Here is a 24,493-nt window from a genome sequence, read left to right as displayed (position 1 = left end):
TTAGGTTGCAAAGTCAAACGCAAAATGTAAAAGTGCCAGGGGTGAGGTTGCCCCTACACATCAGTACATCCTCCTTACGGTCTACTCACAGCCCACTTGTAACACAACTGGACAGGCTCATACGCTTCCCCAGGACTCCCGTCTCATCCCGTTTTGGACGGGATGGGCTTCCCCTGCTTGTGTAATGAGGGCAACTCTAATTTCTATGACCTTTCTAACAGTCATGGCAAAAGTTGGATATTATACCATTTAGTGGACTCCAGAAAGAGAAAACATGGTCTCCCAGCTAAGATACCTGATTATCCTCAGAAAAATCAACAACAACAACAAAACCCAAACCCACCCACACCCACAACCCGCTTTTGAAGGATGTTTCTACTCCAGAACTAATTTATACTTCTAAATTGTTCCTGTCTTTCTTCAGGAACACCCTGCCCTCCTGGTGCCTGCCAGATTTGCAGAAGCAGCTATCACCAACAGGTACTGGGCACAGAAGGTCACAGCCACAGCTAAAGGTTCAGAAGCATCAAACCTCCGAGAGTCACATGCTGGATGACCAAACTCAGGGATACATTTGACCCTGGTACCACCCACTAAGTCTCAAGCGCACTAAGAAAAAGGAATACCATGAAGCTCTGACCACAAAGAACACTGTGAAAATAAATTAATCCATTTGTGTAAAGCACTTGCATAATACAGTGATGGGAAGCACAGAAAAAAACATAAGGAAATTAAAAATCCTGCCCTCCGACAAGAGCTTGCAAGTTTTAAAAAGTATTAAATACCAGTAAATGGCACCTCAGAACATGCAATGAAATCGTGTCACATAACTGAATATGGCAGTAACCTTCTGGAAAGACCAGCATGTAATCATTGAATAAGAACTGTCGTAAGGGTTAAAAAAAAAGCTGCATAGCTCGTCTTCATTTTGATCTTCATTTCAGAATGTTTGATTTTGCAAATTCAGTAATACTCTTTATAGCTATACACAGAGCCATGAGAGAGAGTAACTGTCAGTGACACCGAGCGAAGGCTGTGCAGAGATGGTTACTGACCAAAGCTTTAGGGTTGAAATTAAAACACAAGCAGAACTAGAGTTAGGAAGCCTACCAAGTGACCTTAGTCCTTCAACCTACAAAATTCTGTTCCCTTTATTTTATTGGGTTTTATGGAAGACTAAAGAACTGCTTGAAAGAATTGAAGAAAACGTTAAGAAAATTTAATATGGATTTTTTGACCGCTAATTCTGCTGTAGGTGCAATAACATCCAGGATAAAAGCAGGGACATCTTAAACCATCAGGGATGTTTTTGATGTGCTAGGGGCTAACAATTTGACTGAAGCCATCAGCTGAACAGACTCCAGGCAAAATGGCTGTGTTACAGAAAAAACACTTCAAGAATAAAACAAAATTACTTTGGTTTGGTTTTTTTCTCTCCCCCTCAGTCATTCTGTATCTAACAAAGCAGCCATTAACATTCCTATTTCAAATTCACTCTCCTGTTTTTCTGTATTTTTACATGCTGGCTATTATATTGCTTAAATAGCTCTCCTATGACATAACAGAGGGCATGAAATAAAAATAGAAAAGAAACTTTTATTAAGATGTTTATCCACACTTGACTTTTTTTTTTAATCTGCTAAATATTTAGCTAGAGATCATTTACTGGTAAAAACTTGCCTCTGAACACATTTTGTGGGAACAGTTACAAGAAAAATCACCTGCTCCCAATTAGGAGCATTTGTGATCACACATTAAATAAAAAAAAAAATCTTTTACCGATATATCAAGGGTAGGAATTGGTTCTTATTCCTATATCCATCATCTGTTTGAATGAAGAAATTGATCCTCAGAGAACTGCGTAGAGGTTTACATGGTACCGTATTCCATGCAAAGCAGAAGTCTGTCCTCCTAAGCCTACCGCGCGTGAAAAAACTGCCAAAAAATGGTGCAATTTCTAACAACAGGGAGTGAAGTTTTGGAAGATAATTTGACACTTTCCTAAAGAATTAGTGGCACAAAAGATACTATCACAATCTCCTTAGTGTTTCTTTTAAAATACATGTTTCATAGCTGCTTTTTACACAAAATAGAAGAACTTTGCAGACACTAGAGACCCAACGCTTCCCACATAAATCTCTTCCCTGGGATCACCTGACATCTGTCACCTTGGCACGAGCTAAACACTGATAAACCAGGGTGCTTGCTCCACTTTCTATAAACCAGAAATAATTTCTGCTCTTAATCTGACAAGGCAGTTTAGACTGGTGTTGCCAATGTTTCTGAATTACTAACAGCCATGGGAACTCAGGAGTTAAGGAGCAGATGTTTCGTTAGGTTTGAACCTTTTGAGGAAATTTTACCTTGAGATCAGAGCTAAGTTCCAAACTCCAGTAACAAAATTGTTAAATACATCAGCGATTTACACCCCGAAATCACTTTACACCAGGAAGTAAACTTGTATCAAACCTAGCAGGCCTCTCTGGAAATGACTGAATGGGGATTTTTCAATATCTTTCCTCCAGTCTTTCCTAAGAAACATCTGTAAGCTATCTGGGATTCCTTTTCAGAGTCAGCAAACAGGATGGAGGCAGTTCAATGCCAAGAAATTTCATTAGTGGTTTTCAAACATAATAATATCAAAAGATTAGATCAACATAGAGTAACAACTTCAGTTCAGCGTTAGACCGTGGTTGTAGTACTTTCCAGTGGACTTTGTGTAGACCTTATCAGTATTCCCTCCCCTCCATACTTTGAATATATTTTCATCTGAGAGTCAAGCAAGGATGCAAATTTTATAATGTCTCCCAACGTGGTAACCCCTAACAACAAAAATTGTGCATATGTTTATGGGAAAATATTTTGAGTATTAAACTAACCTGTAATTTATGACTCATGCATGACTTCCTCTGGAAATTGCCATAACAAACTGATAACCGTAACCACTGACAAAGCTACCCATGCTTTCTGCTGCTGTGGCCATGATCACCCCAACGCCTCATTTTGTAAGGCCACCAGGTGAGTCTGGGAGGCACAATGGGAAGTTACTTTAATGGTCTCTTCACTAACGACTCATTACAGTAGGGGAAGACCACGTTCAAGATAATGCATTATGGTTCATACTGCCTACAGACTTACAATCACAAAACTCCCCCAAAATAAAGCTTGCTCCAGATCCATAAGGAAGTGGGAGCAGGGGACAGACACGACCACTTTGCTTAAGAATTTAATTGATTAATCCTTCCCAATGATACCACTTTTGATAAAGTAAAATTTTGCTCTCAGAGAGACATCTAACAACATCCTCAGGTGGTATAAAGCTAGCACATAATCAGGAACCTTGAGAAATATATATATATATATATGTATATACACACGGGGGGTATATATGTTTAATATATTATATATATAAAATATTTTTTATGTAATATACAAAGCCCCAGCACTTGATGTAGCAGTATTTATTTTGATTGCCATATTACAGGCCCAGAAGAAGGGATGGTTTGTTTGTCGTTTGGGGTTTTGTCTTTTTTTTGTTGTTGTTGTTGTTGGGGTTTTTTTGTCATCATCCCCCCCCCCCCAACTGCTAAATGCTGTACGTCTCCACAAACAACTATGGACATTATAAATGCACAGATTCATCACCACCAGCCTGTGTTTATGTGCAGAGTAAAGCAACGAATAAACAAGGCTGCTTAAACAACATGAAGAACTAGCATTTTCTGCACGTGCAACAGCAACAGGGAATCTGGATAATCCCCAAAGTCCAGTACACTACCTAGAATTGTGGCTACGGGTGACTGATGCAGATCATGATGAAGAGGGACTATTTGTGCCTGGCTACGGGGGACTGCTCAGAACATAACTAACTCAGATAAGGAAAACAGAGAAGAGGTCTTAGGAATGACTGATAAAGATCCTCACTTGTACCTTCCAGCTGTACTTATTGAACTTCTCAACCTGCATGGATGCTAATATCTATAAACAAAATAATTTAACATAATTATATCAACTATCAAAAGCTATAAACAAACATGTTTGTTTTAAGTTAATTTTAAAGAAACATTCAAACAGTTTCAAGAATTTAATTAAAGCACTTTGTTTAAACACAGTAGAGAAAGCAATGGCCCTATGCTTTTTTTGAGTATTCTCATTTTCCACCTATGAAACAAATTCCCTACAATCCAGATTTAACCTAAGCCTTCCTAATACCCAGGTATTCATCTTGTAAAACCTTGGGAATACAAGGAAACAAAGTATTAGAAATGACGTTAGGGTATTCAATAATGCTTATCATCTAAGTACAGCTGTCTCTGACCTTCATGTGTTCTCAGCTCTCCTGTCAATCCTAAGGACAGGTTATACAGGATGACAGAGAGCATGGCCTTGTCAAACAGCTCAGTAAGTGGTCCAGAAGCAGACGTGGAGCTGTTCATCTGCGGGCATGGAGAGCTGTCTTAACTGAAGACAGCTGCTTTATTTCAATAGCTGTCCCAGAGTTCTTGAACAGTTACTGGGATGTACAAACACAAGCACGTTCGTCTTCACTGCTGCTGTAACTGAAGTTTGCCAACTCCATTTAGGAAAACTTTTTTTTTTTTTTCCCCCCACCTTCAGGGACATCCTGGAATATAGCCCTGCTGATGTCGATTTGAACTAGAGCTTGGAAAAACAGGACAGATGCTTAAAACCATGCCTAGGCAGGAGAGGAGATACCACCTCATGACCCCAGATCAGCATAGGACCTCACAGAAGTTCCAGAGGTGCCTTTAATGTTGGCGCTATAACAGTTTTCAACAGACACAATATTTCAAGTAAAAATAGGCAACTAAACTTCATAATTCCAACAAAAATAAAGCTAAAATTTACTTCTTTTCCCTGGGTTTCTAAGTGTTACATGGAGAAGAAGGAAAACGAAGTTCAAGAACACATGCCTCAGAGGCAAACCCAACGGGATTTGATTGAAGACATTACTCATTACTCCCAAACAAAAATAACAAGTTTTGCTTGTTGACATTTTTGAAAAGAATGAAAAAATACCAGATTGTTATTCTGAAATTCATCTCATGGCAGTAGCAGTAGCCTGTCATTAAAGGTACGCAGGATGACAGGGAAGACAGAACGTAACCTTCCACTGACTCTTGAAAAGTTACACGTGATGTACAGAGCTCTGATCTGAGCAGTGTGATTTCCAAGAGACATGCCTTCAGTCAGCACCAACTCAACTGAAAGAAAACTCTCTCTTATCTCACCTCAGTTGCAGGAACTTAGTGCATCAATCACAGTAGATTTTAGAAATGGAGATATTGCACAAATAACACGGGTCCTGACTAGGTAACTGCAGTGAATTAATTGATTTCTACTTGATGACTTTTTCTGCCTCAGCAGCAGCAGCCTGTATTATAGAAAATGTCTATTTAATGCACAAAATACGTATTTAAAAGAATTAAACACACAAGTTTCAAATGTGATAATGGAAAACTCAAAATGATATTAAGACACAAAATTATATTCTTAGTCAACTATCTTTTTACTGCAGTCTGTTGTTGAGATTTGTAATAAGAATGTTAGGAGCGGTACAATTAGTGAATGAATGGGGCTGCACAGGTGTGGAAGCATAAGAAGGGACAGCAGAACAAGGGACATAAAAAGGCACGTGTTGACAGCACAAGAATTAGCAGGTGATCCAGATCACAGCAACTCCGTACACAGCTTCTCAGGACACCATGGTAGGAAAACAAGTGTCAGCCTACAATAAGGTACAGTCTATACCCACACTAAAACAAAAACTCGAACCACTAAGAGATGATGGCAGGAAGGTGAAGAGAATTACTGAAGCTTTAAGATACCCCAGATAAGTAGACAGAAGTAGACTGAGCAAACCCTAACACTTGCAGGCATGGCACAGGAAAGAAAAAAAAGATGCTAACCTGCTAGGTACTCTACAGAATACAAAAGGCACATCAAAAGCCAACCTAAGAAGGAAGGACGTTCCTCTTGTCATCCCATGAATACCACCACTGCAACACGTATGTTACAGCACCTGATTGCTGGACACAACACACGGACATGTCTTATTGCTTGTGAGTAGGCAGCTATGAAACTGTGCATTTATTCAAAATATAATCACTTTCGCCATAAGGTCTTTCATTAAGTTTTACTGCACTATTGCTAAAATACCACACCATTAATTCCTGCAGAGGGTCCAGTGGTTAGTCAAAGATAAAGTGGAATTACTCGTCTAATTAGAGGTTCTACAAATATGCTCAACTTGGATTTCAGGTTCCAATTCAGAAGCAATCTCTCCTATCTCTTAAAAGCAAACACGGAGAGAAACGTGCTACCACTCTAACAGATCGGCTTGTAATATTGACTGGCCATGCCCCTCTTCCGTATGCATTCACATATCAATATGTATTTTTCCTTCTATAAGCCTAGGTCTACAATTCTTACACACACAGGCTCCAGTCCATGGATAAGTTGAGTGTTTTAACATCTAAAGGCAGCATGCATATTACCACAGTGCAAAGTGAATGAACACAGTTTTTAAAAGGAAAAACAAACAAGCACTGCCTATTCTCACAGAGAAATGGAAACTGAATCCCTGTGCAGCTGAATAAGGACGGCTGGGTCAATGGCTCAGTGTGTCCACATCATTGCAACAGATAAGTTCCCTTATTAAAAAAAAAAAATAAAGCCAATCAAAGAAAAACAACAACAACAAAATCCAAATTTACTGTGGGTCAGTAACAAAACATCCTATTGTGCAACTTCAGATCTCAATGCTGAGAAAAAGGTAGCCTCATTAAAACATACTAGAAGCTTCTCATTATCATTCAAGTCAGGCAAAGTAGGAAAAAAATTGTCATGTTGAAAAGGTTTGTCTCTCCCTATTGTAAACGTATTAAAATTAGAAACCAAGGAAAAATACAGAGAAAAGCATTACAAATCAGCACTGGAGAAGTAAACAAAACCCTCATGCATTACTGTCATGATTTCCTAATTCTGTTTCAAACATCTGGATACCCCAAATCCTCAGGACAGTCAGCAAAGGTTAACAAAAGAGCACCAAAGCTGTGTTACTTCAACAGCTTGTCGCTATGGGGGAAAATAGAGGCAGGAAAGGAACACGTAGCATCAGCCACAACTAAAGGTACCTGAAGCGTGTTTTGAGAAGACAAAATAAAGCTCTACCCTCCATCCTGCCACTTGCCATGTGCTCCTGAAGCCACCAAGCAACACCGCATCTTTGGCAGGGGGTGAAGCTGGTAGCAGCTGCGCCACCAGGATGTTTCCAGCAGGGAAAGAGAAATGGGGCAACTAGGTCTGTTTTCCTCTCTTCCCATGGAAATATTGCACCAAGCAATGGAGTCCAGCTGGAAAGCCCATTACATAAGTAATATAATTCAGGCTGTTAGAGAAAGTCAGTTACAGCCCATCTCCTCAATAAAAACATACTCCCTGACAATGTTCTTAGAATATGATAAATGTCATCTTAGCATGTGGTTTCTGAGCAATAGTCACAAGAAATTCAAGCAAGGCACACTACTGATGCTGTGGTTGAGATGCAAAGAATGACAACAACAGAGTGCGCAATACCTGGCTTATTGCAATTAAACGTCCTTCCTCCAAGAATCGTAAAATGTTGCGTAGCATTTCACAACAGCTTAACTTAAAAATCTTGCAACAAACATGCTTAACTGGTATCTTTTGTGAAACAGAAATGGAAACCACAAGCTGAAGAGCATGCACTGCTTGCTGTGAAAACTATGAACTGTTGACTTAAAAAACATGTTGCTCAAGAGATATTTTAATGCTGTATTTAGTTCATATTATGCCATTAACACTGAAAACCAATGTATTTCAAACATGAAGCCAATAATCCCCTTCTTGAGCACTTCAGTTAGAGGAATAAAGCCAGTAAGAATTAAGCTGCTATTTCAATTTCTACTTTTTTTTTTTTTTTAAAAAAAGAGACATGTTAACATGATTACAGAAAAGACTGACAAATTTGCGGGTTTCTTTCTTAATATCTATAATAGGCCAGGACCACTAGCAGTGTCATCTTCTAGTCCTCTGAATCCTTACAGATCTGTATCTCAGTTATGTTGGGGAGCTACCACCTCCATGACTGCACAGCATTTCCACAGTAAATACTAGAAATTCTTCTCCCATTGCAAAACCATTTAGAAATTATGTTGATTTTTCCCCTCAGCCCCTCATCCAAGCTCCATTTCAAGGGACGTTCATGAACTACCAAACACTGCAACAAAACCAAGTGTTCCACACCACAGCCTGCAAGGTGAATCGGGCTTGTCTCGAATGGCTGCCTGTATTTCTGCGTTAGCAATGAGCACCTCAGCCCACATCATTTTATACCATCCAAACTGAGACTGCATTTATCCATGTTTCAAAAGATAAATTTCAGCATCTCAATACATAGTGAATCCTACAAAGTTATCACATTCTGAAGCCCCAGGTTTACCTACGTTGGATTTATACTAGTTCAGGACTGAATCAGAAGCAACTGCGCTGAATCATAGAGAGAAGGTCGTAGAGAAAAGGGTGGTTAGGCACTGGACCAGGCTGCCCAGGGAAGTGGTTGAGTCCCCATCCTTGGAGGTATTTAAAAGACGGGTAGACATGGCGCTTAGGGACATGGTTTAGTGGTGGACTTGGCAGTGTTAGGTTAACGGTTGGACTTGATGATCTTAAAGGTCCTTTCCAACGTAAACAATTCTATGATTCTAAGGTCATAACAAAGCCTGTGCAAAAGCACATATTTAACCTGTTTTCTAGAATGTTTGAGTGTAAGTATGTTACATGCATACATATGCAGTCAAATCCACAGGCCACAAATGCAATTACATGCAATAGGACCAAAAGAGGCCAGATAACTTTCATATGTGTAGAAACAAAATAACCATAGTTTCCACTTATCATGTAAAAGTTCAGCAATTTCAATTTGCATTTCACAAATCCTTAAATTTTATGGTCTTTATCTTGAAAGAGCTTCCTGTATCAAATGTCTTTGCTGGCTCAGTCCCACACAGTTCATATAACTAAAGCTAGCAAATGTGTCCAAAACCAGCTAAACAAAAGACGTCCTACTAATAGCAAGAAATAAACTATGAAAAGAGGAAATCTCTGAAAGAATAACTTCAAGTTCAGATATTAAATGTCAAAGTGGCAGCATCTGAAGTGAAGGACAATCTGAAGTAAGAATTCCATTTTCTGCTGCTTTTCTTCTATAAGAATTTACACAACCTGGATTCAGGATTCAAGTTAAACATGGTATTTCTTTTCTGAAATGGTGTGAAAGAGAAGTTTTCATTGTACTTAGGATACATCCATGGTTCCATCTTTTCTGACTCTGAATAACATTTCTGACTTGCCTTTGTTTTTTGGAGTTCCAGGTATCAATCAACAGCTCCACAGAGAAAAATTTCTTAATTGACAATTGGCATACGGTAAATGCATGCAAACTAGGAGTCTATTACAGAAATGGGCTACTTTAAGGGTATTGTTTTCACAAAAAAAGCACAGGGCAAGACAAAATAAAAACTGGAGGCATATTAAATTTTTATGAGAAAAATCCATGCTACCCACTATAATAAGAGGTATTCACAAATTGCTTCTACAATGAGTTTTGCTATATTTTAGACAATTTTATTTAACATTGTCCTTTTGTAAAAAATGAGCCTCTGCATCTTCACTACTAAATTTCCCTTGAGATTGTGCTAATAAACTACAGTACGCCCAAGAAAAACAATAGACTCTTTCCTATTTAGAGCAAATGTGTATACAGTTTGTTGGTTAGTATTTGTGTTATGTTGGTAGCTGGAGGCACTAACGAGGGTCAGTTTCCATTGTGCTCTGAGCTGTAAAACCAATACATGAAAAAAGTTGATTATTTATCCTGTTAAAAGCAGTTATCAGGCATTATCTCTTAGGAAGACTTCAAATTCAAACACATACTTGGAGCGAAACAATTCTGTGGTCAACTGTTTCTTGCTGTTGCCCTGTGCTTCTGCTGTTTCTTCACGCAAGTTAAAAAAAAGTTTACAAGTAAGAGGAAATGTTGGCTAAGAAGTTAAATTCAAAAGAAATAGTTGTCCATGTTCATGTCCCTCACAAGAGCGGGGCACCGAGGGTCAAGATAGCAGCTGAGGTATTCAATGCTGAATGTGAACTGCTGTATTGCATTGGCAGTATCCCAACTTGCCTTGACTGAATATACCAAAATAAAATCTCAGTACACCATCACAGTCTTTACAGATGTGCATTAGACAAAGAGACACAAATTACACCAAAATTCAGTGTAAAAAGCGAGAGCTGTGTTGAATACAGACAAAACAGAAAAATCCCCAACATTATTTTTGCCCTTCTTGAGTTAGCGCCTAACATAACCACGGGATGACACCCCTTCAGAAGTATGAGAGAGGATGCTTTTTCCATTCAAGCACACCTAGACAAGAAAGCATTCTCTGTTTTAGGACAAACATACGTTACATATTAGTAGACAGTTTTTTGAACCAAAAACAAAGAAAAACCACACTTGTCAGTAAGCACAAGTTTAGATCATGTTGACTTCTGCATTCATCCTGCTACAGCAAGTTTCTGCATGCTTTCCTATGCTCCCTCCCTAGGAAAAGTCAGGCCTGCTAGGACAACAGCCAACATGCATTTAATTAGATAAATATTCAAAGCTATCAGCCACCTGCTTCCAGCATTCAAGGCATTAACCTTTTCTGCTCAATTCACCTGCCCTGAAATGGTAAAAACAAAACACCTGTTAACATAGGGGGTCATATAATATGCAAAACACTGATTCTATAAAGCTCATATCTTAAAACCATCATCTTAAAACCAGCTAATAAGAGTTCCTCTTCCTATTACTGAACCATACCCTTTTATCACTCTAATATTCAGCATATACTTTTTTTTAATATACACAGGGGCAAAATATCTCTGTTTTTCCCCATCTTAAAGAGAACCCTCAATCTCCACTTCTTACTAGGACTTTCAATAATGAAACTTTTAAACCAGTAGTGATCACTTAGACTGGAAAGTTTTATTTTCAACTTATCCCCAACACCTGTTCCATTGAAAAGTAAAAAGTTATCTTTGCTGGAACCAAAAATCCTTTTTAAAAGGGAAGCAGAATCAATTTGCTGTTTTCTTCAGCAGCTTGTTGAAAATATTTTTGTCTACTAGATACACGCTCAGAAAAGCAAGAAAAAAAACCAAAACATGCCAAAGCCTTTTTCACCTCTTATGACTGTACTTTCTGTATGCAGGCAAAGCAAACCAAACCAATCAGAGCTCTGTCCTAATCCTGTACCACATAGTTTCCATGGACCTCAATTAATATTATGTCCTCTGTCAATATGCTATTACATATTTGAGGCAAATCTAAAACGTCTTAGTCTCTCACACACTTTTTAGTGCTGGAGCAATTACATCGGCTACCTCCCATGAGAAAGGAAAAAGAAATGCCCCAACAGAAGGGAGATGAACGTCAGGCAGCAGAGGCAGCAAGAACCCCGACCGCACACACTCAAATTAATTGCAATCCAGAAAGTTCAGCTGAAGTAGTCCACTACTGGTCACAGTCTGCTTGGATAAGTCACAGATACTTTTCCAGGGAGAAAAAAAGTACACCTAGCCTACTGTTTGAAGTCAAAAAAAAGCATACTACAACATCTCAGATTGCTTCTGTTTCCAGTAGTGAAACCACCGTGTGAATCACAAGCTCTTAACGCATGGTCACCAGCTCTTTGCTTTGGCAAATTCAGTAGGAGCCCGTTCCACCTGCAGCCATGATGAATTACAAACTGTTAATATTCGAATTCCACTCCACCATTCACATTCCTTAAATTCACATACACAGAGGTGGATTTCAATCTTTTCCACACCATAACCCAAACCAGATTTTTTAAAATCTTTATTTAGTAGCCTATTTTTTGAACCGCAAACAGAAAACACTGACTAGCAAGGACAGACTAGAGGTTAACCTGCTAATCTGAAGTGCGAGTTTAATCAAGGGAAGAACTTTAACCAATGTGTTAGAAACTTAGCACTAGTGTATTCAGAATGAGGCCTTCTTTGGAGAAGAGAAATCATTGTCCTCAGCCTGCTAAAACAGGTGAGACATTTTCAAATAGGTTTTAACGTGCTTTTCATGCAAATGCCCATAACATGAGACCAAGCATAGTTTTGTCCAAATGTCTCCCATCCCTCAAAAAGCCTCTTCTTTAAAGCCTTTGATTAAGTAATAAAACAAACCTGAAACTTCTAGCCCAAAACGGTGCCCCCATCTTTCTGATCATTTCTGCTGTATCTGACCCTGGTCTGGGCAAAGAGGGGGCAGCCAGCACTAAGAGCCCAACAGGAACATCACATCCCCCAAGCAAGCATATGGCAGAACAGCATGAAAAACACTAAGAAAGCCCGATATTTACTTTTGCTAATTTTATTAAATTTGGTTAGTTGGAGAGGTTTCCTAAAATTATGGAATTTGATCAAGTCTGAGAGGAGGGGGAAGAGCAGCTGTTTTGTCTTTCAACTAAAGATAACATCAGCAATGCACTCTGAAGAAAATTAGATCCCCTTTCCAGAGTTGCTCATTTTCTTAAACAGGTTTTAGATGGTTATACCTGCATTTAAGTTCTTGTTCCAAAATGCTGAAAAAAGACCAAGTATAGCTGTGTCCCCATTTTGGTTGATGAGGAGAAAGGTGGAAGTGTTACTCCACGAACTACCAGGGGAGCTGTACTTTCCAAATCAGAAGCCTTCCTTGTTTACCCGTATCACTGAAGTGTAATAGATTTGCATTTGTTTGCAAAGACAAGTTACCTCATATGTTTAGCAATGAACTTAACTGATTTTCAATGTCTGTAAACACTGCTTGTAACGCACCAGTGCTCCAGGGGCCTACATAGCTGGGGACCTGTAACTACAGCCCAATCAAAAAGTTCAAATATAGATATATGAAGTCACGGAACAGAGCTGGCCTCTTATACCCTGGTAATATTTTCTTCTTTAAAATGGCAATCAAATATACATCAGTCCCTAATGACCCGGCTCAAGGCTTAAAAAGCATCTAAAAGCTAATTAGCCCCCTCAAGCATCCGAGGCTTAATAAGCAGTGTAGAACTGAAGCACTGCACTATCTAACCTCTCAAAGCATCAATATTGTGGAGTATTTAAAACAGTCCCAAATGTGTTCATATTAAAGTCAAAAAGATTTCCAGAATAGTGTTTAAAAGTTGACTTTAACAGGCCCTGTTCTTCTACTATTTTTTCTACCTTGTTAAATATTAAACTAAAGTGCACACAAGTTTATAACCCAGGCTTTTGCAAATCTCTGCAAAATGCCACCATGTAACACATGTAATCACCAGCAGTCCATAATCCTTTTATCTTCTGAACACTATACAATGGAAACCACTCAGTTCCATATGGTCTGCTTTTCCTCTGCATTTTATAACATCATGTCAAGCAGCTTTTAACATTCTGTTTTACGGCAGAGATGGGTGCAAGAAAAGGAATGCACTCAAATGCAGCAAAAAACCTTCCACTAACAAACATCATTTAAATCACAGAATCCTTCACCAACAGCTATGTCTTCCATTAACCTAGGACAATAAAAGCATGGATGACAATATTCAGTAAGTTTAAAAAGAAGAAAAAAATTTACCGGATTAGTAAGTTTTTAAATGAAGACTTCCAGTTCAATAAAATTTTTGTTCTAAGCATATAAAATCCTTCTGCAGCATTTGGAAGCCAGAAAGCACAACGCTATGCTCCATGGTAAAGATTAACCAACTATATAACAGTGAAACTGGTATTGGTCAAGCTGAGAAACATTAACTAGTAAAATGAACATAAAAATAAAATTCATTGAAGTGTTTTGTAATACAGATGAGCATAGCTATATGAAAAACAAAATCTCAAATGATGAAGTAAACTACCCTTCTAGAAATTTTTGAAAAAATACTGAACCAAAAAAAAAAATCATCCATTGAGCACAAGAGAAGTATTCAGTGCTTTCAACTAGTTAATTTGCACACTTTACATCAAAGATTAGAGTGCTTTCTAAAAAAAAAAAAAAAATTCATTTCTTTATTAAACAGAATGAGCTACGTTACACTACAAAACTAATTTTAAAACTAATTTTGGTTAATGGTGTATGATTGCAGAGATCTTTACAGACCTCCCATGACTGTAAAAATGTAAGCATTGTGCATAAATCTATCCCAATCAAGGCTCTGATGAAGCCAGAGTGCAGCAGTCACATAAGCTTCTCTGGTTGTTCTTAGAAAATAACTGTGATTTAAAATTCTAGTTAATAGATTTATAGCCTCCATTCAAAACTATGTAACTCCTGTTATCTGGGGAACATGTTTCTCTTGCACAGCGAATATAGCATATATCTTGAATACAAGTTTTTCCTCAATCTGTGAGCATGCGAGCCTTCCATCATGGCAAAATAAGATTTTCAATGTTATCTGGACTAATTTAGAGGGTTTGAGCAAGAAGGAATATTATTGACAACTTCTCTTAAAAAACTCAAGTGCCAAGCTTCCTCCCACCCAATGAAGCTTGTTCCACAGGCATTTTTACTTCCGAGAATCCAGCTCTTCCCCAGATTTCTTCAACATAAGAAGAGCGGAAAATAGCAGTACTCCTAACTACAGCTCTCAGTACTGTCCTCTTACCTGAAGTACTCCGACACAAACACTGAAAGTCATGGCAACATACTATTTCTGTAAAACACAATAAACAGCAAGGCTATGACACTCATCTCAGAAATGCCGTGGAAGAGATCTTCTTATGCTAACAGGATCTATACAATAAAATGCTTTGAAATACTTGTGTTCCCTCTTCCAGAGGTACTTCACAGCTTAAACCTTACTGTATGAAGAGTATAAATAAGTGTAAATCACAGTCTACTTTTACACTGGAAATGTATTAGTAAAAGCAAAGGCTTAATGCTGCTTTAAAGAAAGCGGTAACACTGTTCTAATTCAGAGTGCAATTTTTGGTTTTGTTCAATTTGCAAAATGCATCATATAAACTACATTCACAAATGTTAAGAAAGAAACAAAAAGCCTTCTTCCAAGGTTATTTTCACTTGCAAAGATGCCAAGCAGCAGAAAGTTACTCTTATCTCTTATCTCTGAGCAGGCTTTTGTATTTCTTAAAGAATAACCTCCTTCTGTACTTAACATCAACACAATTGCATCTGGTGAACAGAAATTCTGTAGCATCCAGAGGTAGTCATGCCTTTCACTCTTCAACTTAGTCCACTTGGACCTGAGAGCCTTAAAGAATTTGCATGGTCTAAGATCAAAGCCCTGATAAACTACCATTTCAACAAATTCTGCAGTTTTTGATGATTCTTCTAGCATAAAAGTGAGATCCCATACATAGTGTTTATTCATGAATTGGTGAAAACTGAAGCAAGGACAGAACTGGAAGCCACACAGTGCTACTTCAGTGCTAAAAGCCCTCACATTTCTGTCACAACTTATAGCTACCAGAAATAAAAGAGTTGAATACACACTGAAGTGAATGCAGCAACATATACACAAGAGAATACATGTTAATGTTATATATTAGTTATATATAGTAACAAAAGATGATTATAGGGGTCAAACTTATTTCAATACCATGAGACAAGCCATGAACACCTCAACAGCATAACCACATCACACTTCCCAGATGACATCATTCTGGCTATTTTGGTAAGAGACACCCCAGAATCCTATTCATAATACTTGAACGAGCAAGAGTACTCCTTAGGAAAAGCCAAAGTCCCTGACCACATGAGTAGCTTATAACAACACTCAGGAAAGGATCGAGCAAGGGGTAAGATGGCTAGCTAGAAACACAAAACAGCCTCCGAATTTTCAGAGGTCATTAGGAAAAGTGGGTTACCTGTCTGAGATGTAACAGTCAAGAAAGAGTATTTGGGAACATAGAAATCAACGAAGCATGAGACCAAAGAGCGAAGTAACTTTATTTTAAGGGAAGCAAGCTCCTCTAAGAACATTATCTTATGCTTAATTCTCTTCATCAAACTGCCTTAACAGATTTGCTGTGGTTTACAAAAGTTAAGGTTATCAACATACTTACTGAATGCTTATTCTTACTGCTGCTAACAGCTAAGTTTAAAGAAAGCTACTTTTGAATAAAATAAATTCTAGCAGAAAATGTTAGCTGACAACCTTCTGCCACTGGGGAAAAAAAAAAAATTAATGAGACTAAGGAGAGACACTGAAACGAACCATCACAGAACTACCCAACATCCCCAAAAATAAATACATACAGTGACATCTCTCTGGAAGGATATTAAAGATATTTCACTTATTCTTTATTATTTATGCTGTTTACAAGACACCTATATACATATACACTTAACTCTCATAAGCTGGTCACACTGACAGATGATCAGGTCCAGAGCAAAGACGATATACCAAAACATCATCGACAAAAACGGACGTAATTGACTTAAATATAGGTTGTAGGCTACCTTTAAAAAAGTATTATTTCATTCTAAATTCTAAGGCAAAATAAAGTCGACTTCACACAATCTTATAAGTAAGTATTTAAGAAGTTTTTTAAGGCAATTTAATCTTATTACATACTATCCTACAGGACTTCAAAACAGAGTAATATCCTAGCTCTGTCCATCTCAAGGGTAAAGCCAGCTCCCAAGCACTTTGCTGCCTTTAGTGCAGGAATGCATTCTCCAGAGGAATCTTGCTATATCGTATCTGACTAGTAACTGCAGAAAGAAAGTATCTGCCACTATTAAAAGAAATAATGTGAAAGGGAAAACATATCCCATTCCATAAAATACCTTTAACTTCTGATTAACTGAGCTACAGGATAAAAAAAACTCAGCACTGACAGAACTAGTTGTGGTAGCAGACAAAAAACTACCTCCAGGTAAGGTAAAGGTCCTTGAATCCAACCCACCTCAATGCACTTGATTCCACAAAGCTGTATTTGAGGCACTACGTCATTACAGGCTTTAGAAACATCACAGTCGTTCTGTTCAACATGACACCTTGAACAATGTGTTTCCAGGGGCATTTTCTGTATAAATACTATAGCAAAGACACTAATGGTTGTGGTTTAGGTTTGTCAGGGTTTTCTGAACTGTAACTTTAAATTGAAAAATCCTTCTGCTTAAATCAGTGTACACAGGCCAATTAAAAAGCACAAGATCAAGGACCAATAAATCCTGAGATTGCAGCCGTTCAGATACTTAAAGACTATAAGAACAGGCCAGGGTAGAGAGGTATTTTCTGTGGCAGGCTTTCCCTGCGAGAGGAGCTCACCATTTTAGCAAGAGTTCAATACCACTAAAAAAAACCCCACCTGATTAAAGGGATTCAACACCCCTGGAGCTTTCCAAAAGCTGATAATTCCCAGGAATTCCCAGCAACTACTTTACTAAAGCACAACAGGTATATCCATCACCAACCAAAACAGAGGCCCTTGACAGAACAAAAGTGCTTCTTTTTCTTTCAGAAGAGAAATTCATTGCAGGAATGTATTTCTGAAAGCCTACACGATATACCCAAGAATAGTCACATCTTTACGAGGACAAGTAGATCACTCACAATAAACACTGAGTTAACCCAAATGAATTATTTTCTTTATAGAGTTTATTTTAATATCAATTTCAATGAAAATGAGATTTTCTTAAACTAACGTAATGTGTAAGGCCTCATGAAGTTCAACAAATGGATAGTGCAAAGTCCTGCCCCTGGGAAAGAGCAGCCCCATGCACCAGGACAGGCTGGGGCTGACCAGCTGGAAAGCAGCTTGGCAGGAAAGGCCCTGAGGGTCCTGGTAGACACCAAGTTGACCGTGAGCCAGCGATGAGCCCTTGTGGCAAAGACCACCACCAACCTCCTGCACTGCATTAGGCATTGCATCACCAGCAGGTGGAGGGAGGTGATCCTTCCCCTCTGCTCAGCCCTGGTGAGAGCCACATCTGGAGCACTGGGTCCTATTCTGGGCTCCCCAGCACAGGTGAGACAGGGACAAACTGGAAGGGGTCCAGGGAAGGGCCACAAAGGCAGTCAAAGGTTTGGACCATCTGACATACAAGCAGAGGCTGAGAGAGCTGGGACGAGCTGAGAGAGCTGTTCGGCCTGGGGAAGAGAAGGGTCTGGGGAATCCCATCAATGTGTATAAACACCTGATAGGGAGGAGGATGGGAGAAAGAGCATGGTGTTTCACAGTGATGCCCAGTGACAGGCCAAAAGGCAACAAACAAATTGAAATACAAGATACAAAGTTTAAATCTAAGACAACCCGTTTTTACTATAAGGATGATCAAACACTGGAACAGGTTGCCCAGAGCATTTGTGGAGCCTCTTGAAGATACTCAAAACCTGCCTGCAGACAGCCCTCAGCCACCAGCTCTAGTAGTCCCTGCTTTGAGCAGGGTTGAACAAGAATCTCCAGAGGTCCCCAACAACCTCAGCCATTCTGTGATTCCGTGTACCTAGTACTATCTATACTACACTGTTACATCATGGGGATAGACAAAGGGACGTAATTCATTCATCTCTACATATACCATGTGATAACTGATGGCTTATCAACTGCACAATTAATACCATGAGCCCGCACTAGCTCCTGAGCCCTTGTCTCCCTCTCCCCCCACCATACTCCACGCTCTCGCTTCCCCCTTCCAAGAAGGGCATGTTCTCATTTCATAACAGCTGCGAACTGGAGCCATTTACACAACAGACCATCTCCTGCTCCTCCTGTCCTAAGGCAGGGTCCTGCCAAAACCAGCTACTAGCAAATCTTTCATCGCAAGTGTTTTCAGCCATGGGGTTACGTGCACTTGTGAATTACGGGAAGCTAGGGCTGGGGATAATGCATATTCTGTGATATTTAGCAAGTATTAAAGCAGAAGAACAGAGTTACTGCAACCTAACTGAGCCCCCTACACCAAGTGGGGACTATTTCTCTGTGGTGTTCTTTGCCTCACTCCTTAATGTTAGTTTCTTCCTTTTTTTTTTTTTTTTGCTTCTTTTTACTTGTACAAGGGATTCTTTTTCTTTGCCTAGTTATTTGCTTTGTAGTCATCTTAGTCTTCATAAACTTGCTTGACGGAAGTTATCTGCTTTAGTTTATTCTCTTTATTTCCTACTTTTCCTTGAATTAACCTTCATTTTTTTGAAGGATACGTACTATTATTTTTTAAACTCCACCTACGTAATTATACTGGGAATTCTTTATTACTATTGCCTACATCTCCCTTTAATCTTATTTTATGATTAACCAACTGAGAATAAAATCTGCACAGGAAAAGCTCTCAATTCCCATCGATAAGCTAATGGTCTTCAAGCAACTCTTTGTTCTCCATATCATCACCCCAGCACAGCAGCTTCAACTTTACTGATACCAAAGAGCAGCAGACTACTTCTAAGAGCTGTACAAAAAGGCACAGAGATTATGCTGTCAGTTGGCTTGTATCCGCTATATACACATCTGCACATCTAATGCAATATGTCCTGTGATATTTAGCAAAGTATTAAAACAGAAGAACAGAGTTACTGCAACATAACAAGGTTCAGAGAGTTTGGGAGTAGCTTTGTTTTGTTGTTAAAAGAACATGAGATCAAAAAAGGTTGAACCTACAGGACTTGTTGGGTTCAGACACATCCTTTGGCACAGGATATTAGTGGGGAATCAGCATCTCAGACAGTCATTCTTCAACCACCAGTGTGAATGCACTACCACTGGTTTGAAGCAGTGCATTTTAAAGTCATATATGCAAAGCAAGTTACATAGCAGAAACTGTTGCAGAGGGCAGAGAATAAACAAAACTGAAATACTTCTCCCACATGACATTCATAATGCTATGTAACACTTTCAGCCTGAATTTTTTTAATTTGAAAGAAGAATCTTACTGTGCTGAGTATTAATTTTTCCACTCAAAGTATGTTTGCTTTGACAATCCACATATGAAATGTTTAATTTGTTACTCAATCAAGAAAACAAAGATCTCCATAGCTACCAGCAAGCCGTTATGACAGGACATCATGGCAGTTAGTTTTGTATCAGCCAAACTTCATGCATTGGGTTTGTTGCTGTAACAAATTAAGACATATTTGGGAAAAGTTGTGTTATTTAGAGATACAAGTTTCCTCACTATTGTAAAACTCAAATACAGTAGTAGCTGCTCTTTCCTGAGATGGAGAATGTTTAAATCTTTCAGTTCCAAGTCCCATGAAAGAGCACCCACATATGGTTCTCTCCCCTACGTTTAACGAACATTATAAAAAATGGTCAGAAACACCAACAAAAGTTGTCCTTCTCCATAATTAGGAACTGCCAGGATCCGAGAGTAGAGAATGAACAATGCATGCTACGGGAAAGGAGTGACTCACAGCAAAGAGAAGAAATGGAGAACACCAGAGTATCCATGTGTCAGAACAGAAAGAGTACAGGGAGAAGGAAGGAAAAAGAGGAATAAACCCAGGCTACAAATAACATCAGGCTCATTAATAGAGCAGCAACAGAAACATGAAGTTCAAAGAAATATTTTTGGTCATTTGCTTTTAGTTAGACCCTCTTTCTTCACCAACTCTATTCTACTGGTTAAAGGACACACACCATACCACATCAATTCTGGCATAGGATTAGTAAAATAGAAAGATGGCCACAATTGAACTGGAAAAGATCTTGTCATCAGTTCTGTTGGCCAACACACACTAACTGGAAGTATTCTGGAAATAGGTTTTTTTTTTTTTTTTGGCAACAGTAAAAAAAAGCCAAAAAGCCACTCTCCTCACCAAGTACAACACCGGCAGTCAGGAAGCGAAGCCCTCTGAGGAGTGGAGGAAGCTTCTGCTGTGCCACCTACTGTGGGCAAATGGTTGCTGCTCCAGGTTATAGCCCCGGGATGCTGTTAACTCCAGCACTGCAAGCAGATAGTTTATATCCAGCTTCTCTCTCCTCTCTACCTCCCTGAGCATGCCAACTGCTTACTAAGAACTATGTTTTTCTAAACAAAATGGATTTCAACAAACAGTCCATCCACAGTGCGCCACACTAAACAAATGACTGCATAAATAGCCACACTTGTTTACTAAAGGTAAAATCTACAAGAAACATACCACAATATTTATTTATACTGGGCAATGAAGCTGTAAGTGTACAGGTTTCCCAGTTACTCTCATCACAACTATACTTCCACGGAAGTCAGAGGCAGAAGTTGCTACCATATCATATTTTTCAACATCATCGAAATGTTGCAGAGAAATAAAACACATTCTTCACAAGACTTCCATTATAGGCTAATCAGTTCACCTTTTAAGAAAAAGTATAGAGAAATAGTTTTAAGTATGTTCCTGATACCCTTCTAATTAGAAAGGCCTGATCATGTAAAATTTCAGTAGAGGACAAAGAGAAACAGCCTAACAATTCACACTTATGAAAAAAAACAAATATTCAACTCTTCAGAAGAGCATTACAACAATATATCTTGAAAAGTGATATAAAAGCCCCTATCTAAATAGATCAGTTCTCCTAAATAAGTGTATTGATAATCACTTGCAAGTTATAGCTAATTAAAAAAAATAACACTGCACCTTACAAATGAATTCTAGAGAATTCACCATTGTAACAGTCAGACTGAGGACACTTCTTGTTCTAAAACACAAGATTACGTCTAGATTGAAAATATGAAGCTTTTAAAATTAAAATATGCAACATTCTTTGATAATTAAGTATCTTTTCAGGGAAAGAACTTACTTGATTGAGTTTCTGAAGTGATCCTCAGCAGGATTTTTTACTGTACAACTGTTCAGCAACCATAGATCTGCTTCAGCAGAGTTGTCTAAAAGACAGAAAGATACAAATCTCTTAAGAATTATCCAACCTATCAACTCCTACTTTATATCATATAAAAAAATCCAAAAACTTAGCCATTATCAATAAGTTGACTATTTGCAAAATGACTTTATATTCAACATTTTAAAAAATTACATTCTTGGAAAGGTTTTTTTGGTTGTTTGTTGTTTTGTGTTTTAGAAACAAAAACACACACGAGCATTTCCACTGTACTTTTTTTTTTTTTTTTTCCAAAGGAAGAACAGTTACCTCATTTACCAGCTGAGATGCTACTCGGTTGCACATCAAGGAAAGCAAAGTTAAGAAAAATGGTCACTACTGCCAAAAACGCATGCTCCCCAGAAAGATCTGGTCTACACAAAGGCAAAAAGATCACCAAAATGTATAAAGGTGCTTTTTAAATTAAGTGGTTGACAAAAGCAGGTTTCACTAACAAAACAAAATCCCTGCTTCAGCTCACCTGTGAATTAGTACTACAAAAGAGACAAATCAGAATTTATAAAACATGAATCTCTACTAAAGAGAAAAGTCATTGTAGCTAATTTGGAAAGAAATGTGCACGTTTCTAGTTTAGATTATATCTTAGTTACGGTATAGGACACCTAAATAACAAGAGGCCAACGCTAAGTCAGACAGGAGGCTGGGAATACATTTAACAGACAAGAGCTTCAGTAGCAGTCATACATCACTGTAGAGCGTAACAATTTTCAAGAGATATCTTTATTCAGAGGAGGGATGCCTTAATGCAGAGAACACTAATTCTGGGCTTGGTTTCAGTTCCTCCTTGTAGCATGGTCTCCACATGTGAAGGAAGAGACAGCCTGATAGCCTCACTGTGACTATACTTCTTCCCTAAAGCTAAAATAAAACCCCTTTCTTCAAAACAGCATTGGAAAAACTAACACATTTAAGTTTAGAAAGACCTTACCCAACAGGAACCATTTCATATAGCAATTTGGATTCCAGCCTATTAATAGATTAGCTCCTTGATTGGGAGTCTGAGGGACAACTGCAACACTTGCACGTATTTTACACATAGAAAAAATCTCCCAGATACATTCAAATTAATTCCTTCACAGGTTTAAACCTCTGCAGAACAGAGGGTGCAAAATAAAGGCTTCTGCAGAATAGAATCTTCTCAGCAGTTTTGGGAAAAGGAGTATCATTAATGTATACATCTAAAAATCATTTAAGAAAACTAGAAGTGTAGCAGAGGCTTGTCCTCTCCTTACAGCAATAGCATTATTTTATCATATTTAGTTGTTCTATTTCTGTATTTATTTTTTAATCTTTTTTTCTTATTAACTCTCATACTGATATATTTACATACAAGTTTTGATTATGTGTGTGTATATATATATATATATAACTCATAAACGTGTATATTTATATGTATTAATAAGAGTTCATACCACAACTCCTCAAAATGATAGCTGAACTTTCTTAGTTCTTTACTGCACTGTTCACACATAAAAGAATTACATGCACTGGTATAGATTTGCCATGATCTACTGTATTTTCTCAAGCAATTTCCAGTTTAAAAAAATTATTTACCAACAGGGCATTTTTGTATCAGGTTTCAGGAAAATATGCACATTTACAACATGGTGGGGGCAACTTGTCAGTGGCTACGTTTTGCTTTCAGAACTTTTGATGCACTTACACTAAATGCAAGGCCTGATGGACATGCTGAAACAAACATGGACCAAAACACCTGATCAGAGTTGGCATGTATAAACAAGATCTTTGGGCTTCATAATTACTAAATATTAAGCAACACCGGGGGTAAGGGTTCTTTATTCGGGGCAGGGGAATTGGAGGGATTGGCTATATGTATATATGCCTATATATACATGTATATTAATCAGTGTTCTGACATGAGTAGTTGCTAGGGTTCAGCATGTGCCCGAAGAAAGAGTAAAATAGCTCTGACAAATAAACTCAGGTTTCTAAATACATGCCTGCAGGGGCAGACAGACCTGAGGTTTCTCCGTTTATACTCCAGAAGACAGATGTGAAGTATTTCGGTCTGGATGGTAAACAGCTTATGAGTGTAGCTACTAAGGCAGCCCATGCACCCTTCCTTTCAGTCTCAACCTGCCACCTTTTCCAACTCCAGCCTCCACCTTGCAACCTCTATTAGACCATAAGGTTTTGGAGAAACCTCCAAAATTTCAGTGAAGAACAGACACTTGTGTTTGGGAACTCTCGCAGATCCGACTGAAGAGGACAATCTAACCTTTACAGGTTTTCCAGCAAGTCATACATACTGTGACAGGCAAAACTGAAGCAAGAACCATAAGCACAGTGAACATCAATTACAGTAGCGAATACAGGATATGGGTGCCCTTTTCTACATCCTGCAACGAACTTCTCTAAGGCGATCTTCTTTCTTCAACTTGTTTTTTCCATATATTCAGCCTAATGATACTTTTTAAATGATGATATTTTGCTGCTGTTTTTTGATGAGCTACTTAAACAGTTTCCTACATGTTAAGACATTTTTATAGAAAAGTTACATCAAATCAGCATTGTATTAAATGCTCAAAAACACAACTCAAAAACCATGGCCTTTTTGCATTGTGACATCTTTTCC

General features: G+C 38.3%; 1 protein-coding gene across 4 annotated transcripts in view; it reads right to left on the bottom strand.

Annotated features, from left to right (window-relative positions):
* Window positions 1-24,493, bottom strand: part of CDKAL1 (CDKAL1 threonylcarbamoyladenosine tRNA methylthiotransferase) — a 429,338-nt gene that overhangs the window by 336,655 nt on the left and 68,190 nt on the right. For all 4 annotated transcript variants that reach the window (XM_087764738.1, XM_087764716.1, XM_087764726.1 and 1 more), the window contains one exon: window positions 21,799-21,883. In XM_087764738.1, the coding sequence (XP_087620864.1) occupies window positions 21,799-21,883 (85 nt within the window). The remainder of the gene's footprint in view (window positions 1-21,798; window positions 21,884-24,493) is intronic.

Source organism: Nipponia nippon, unplaced genomic scaffold, assembly GCF_047370975.1.
Source record: "Nipponia nippon isolate SJK-2023a ecotype South Korea unplaced genomic scaffold, ASM4737097v1 scaffold_1, whole genome shotgun sequence".
NCBI classification, from domain to species: domain Eukaryota; kingdom Metazoa; phylum Chordata; class Aves; order Pelecaniformes; family Threskiornithidae; genus Nipponia; species Nipponia nippon.
Note: the sequence above shows the minus strand (reverse complement) of the source record. Positions and strands in the feature narration are given on the sequence as shown.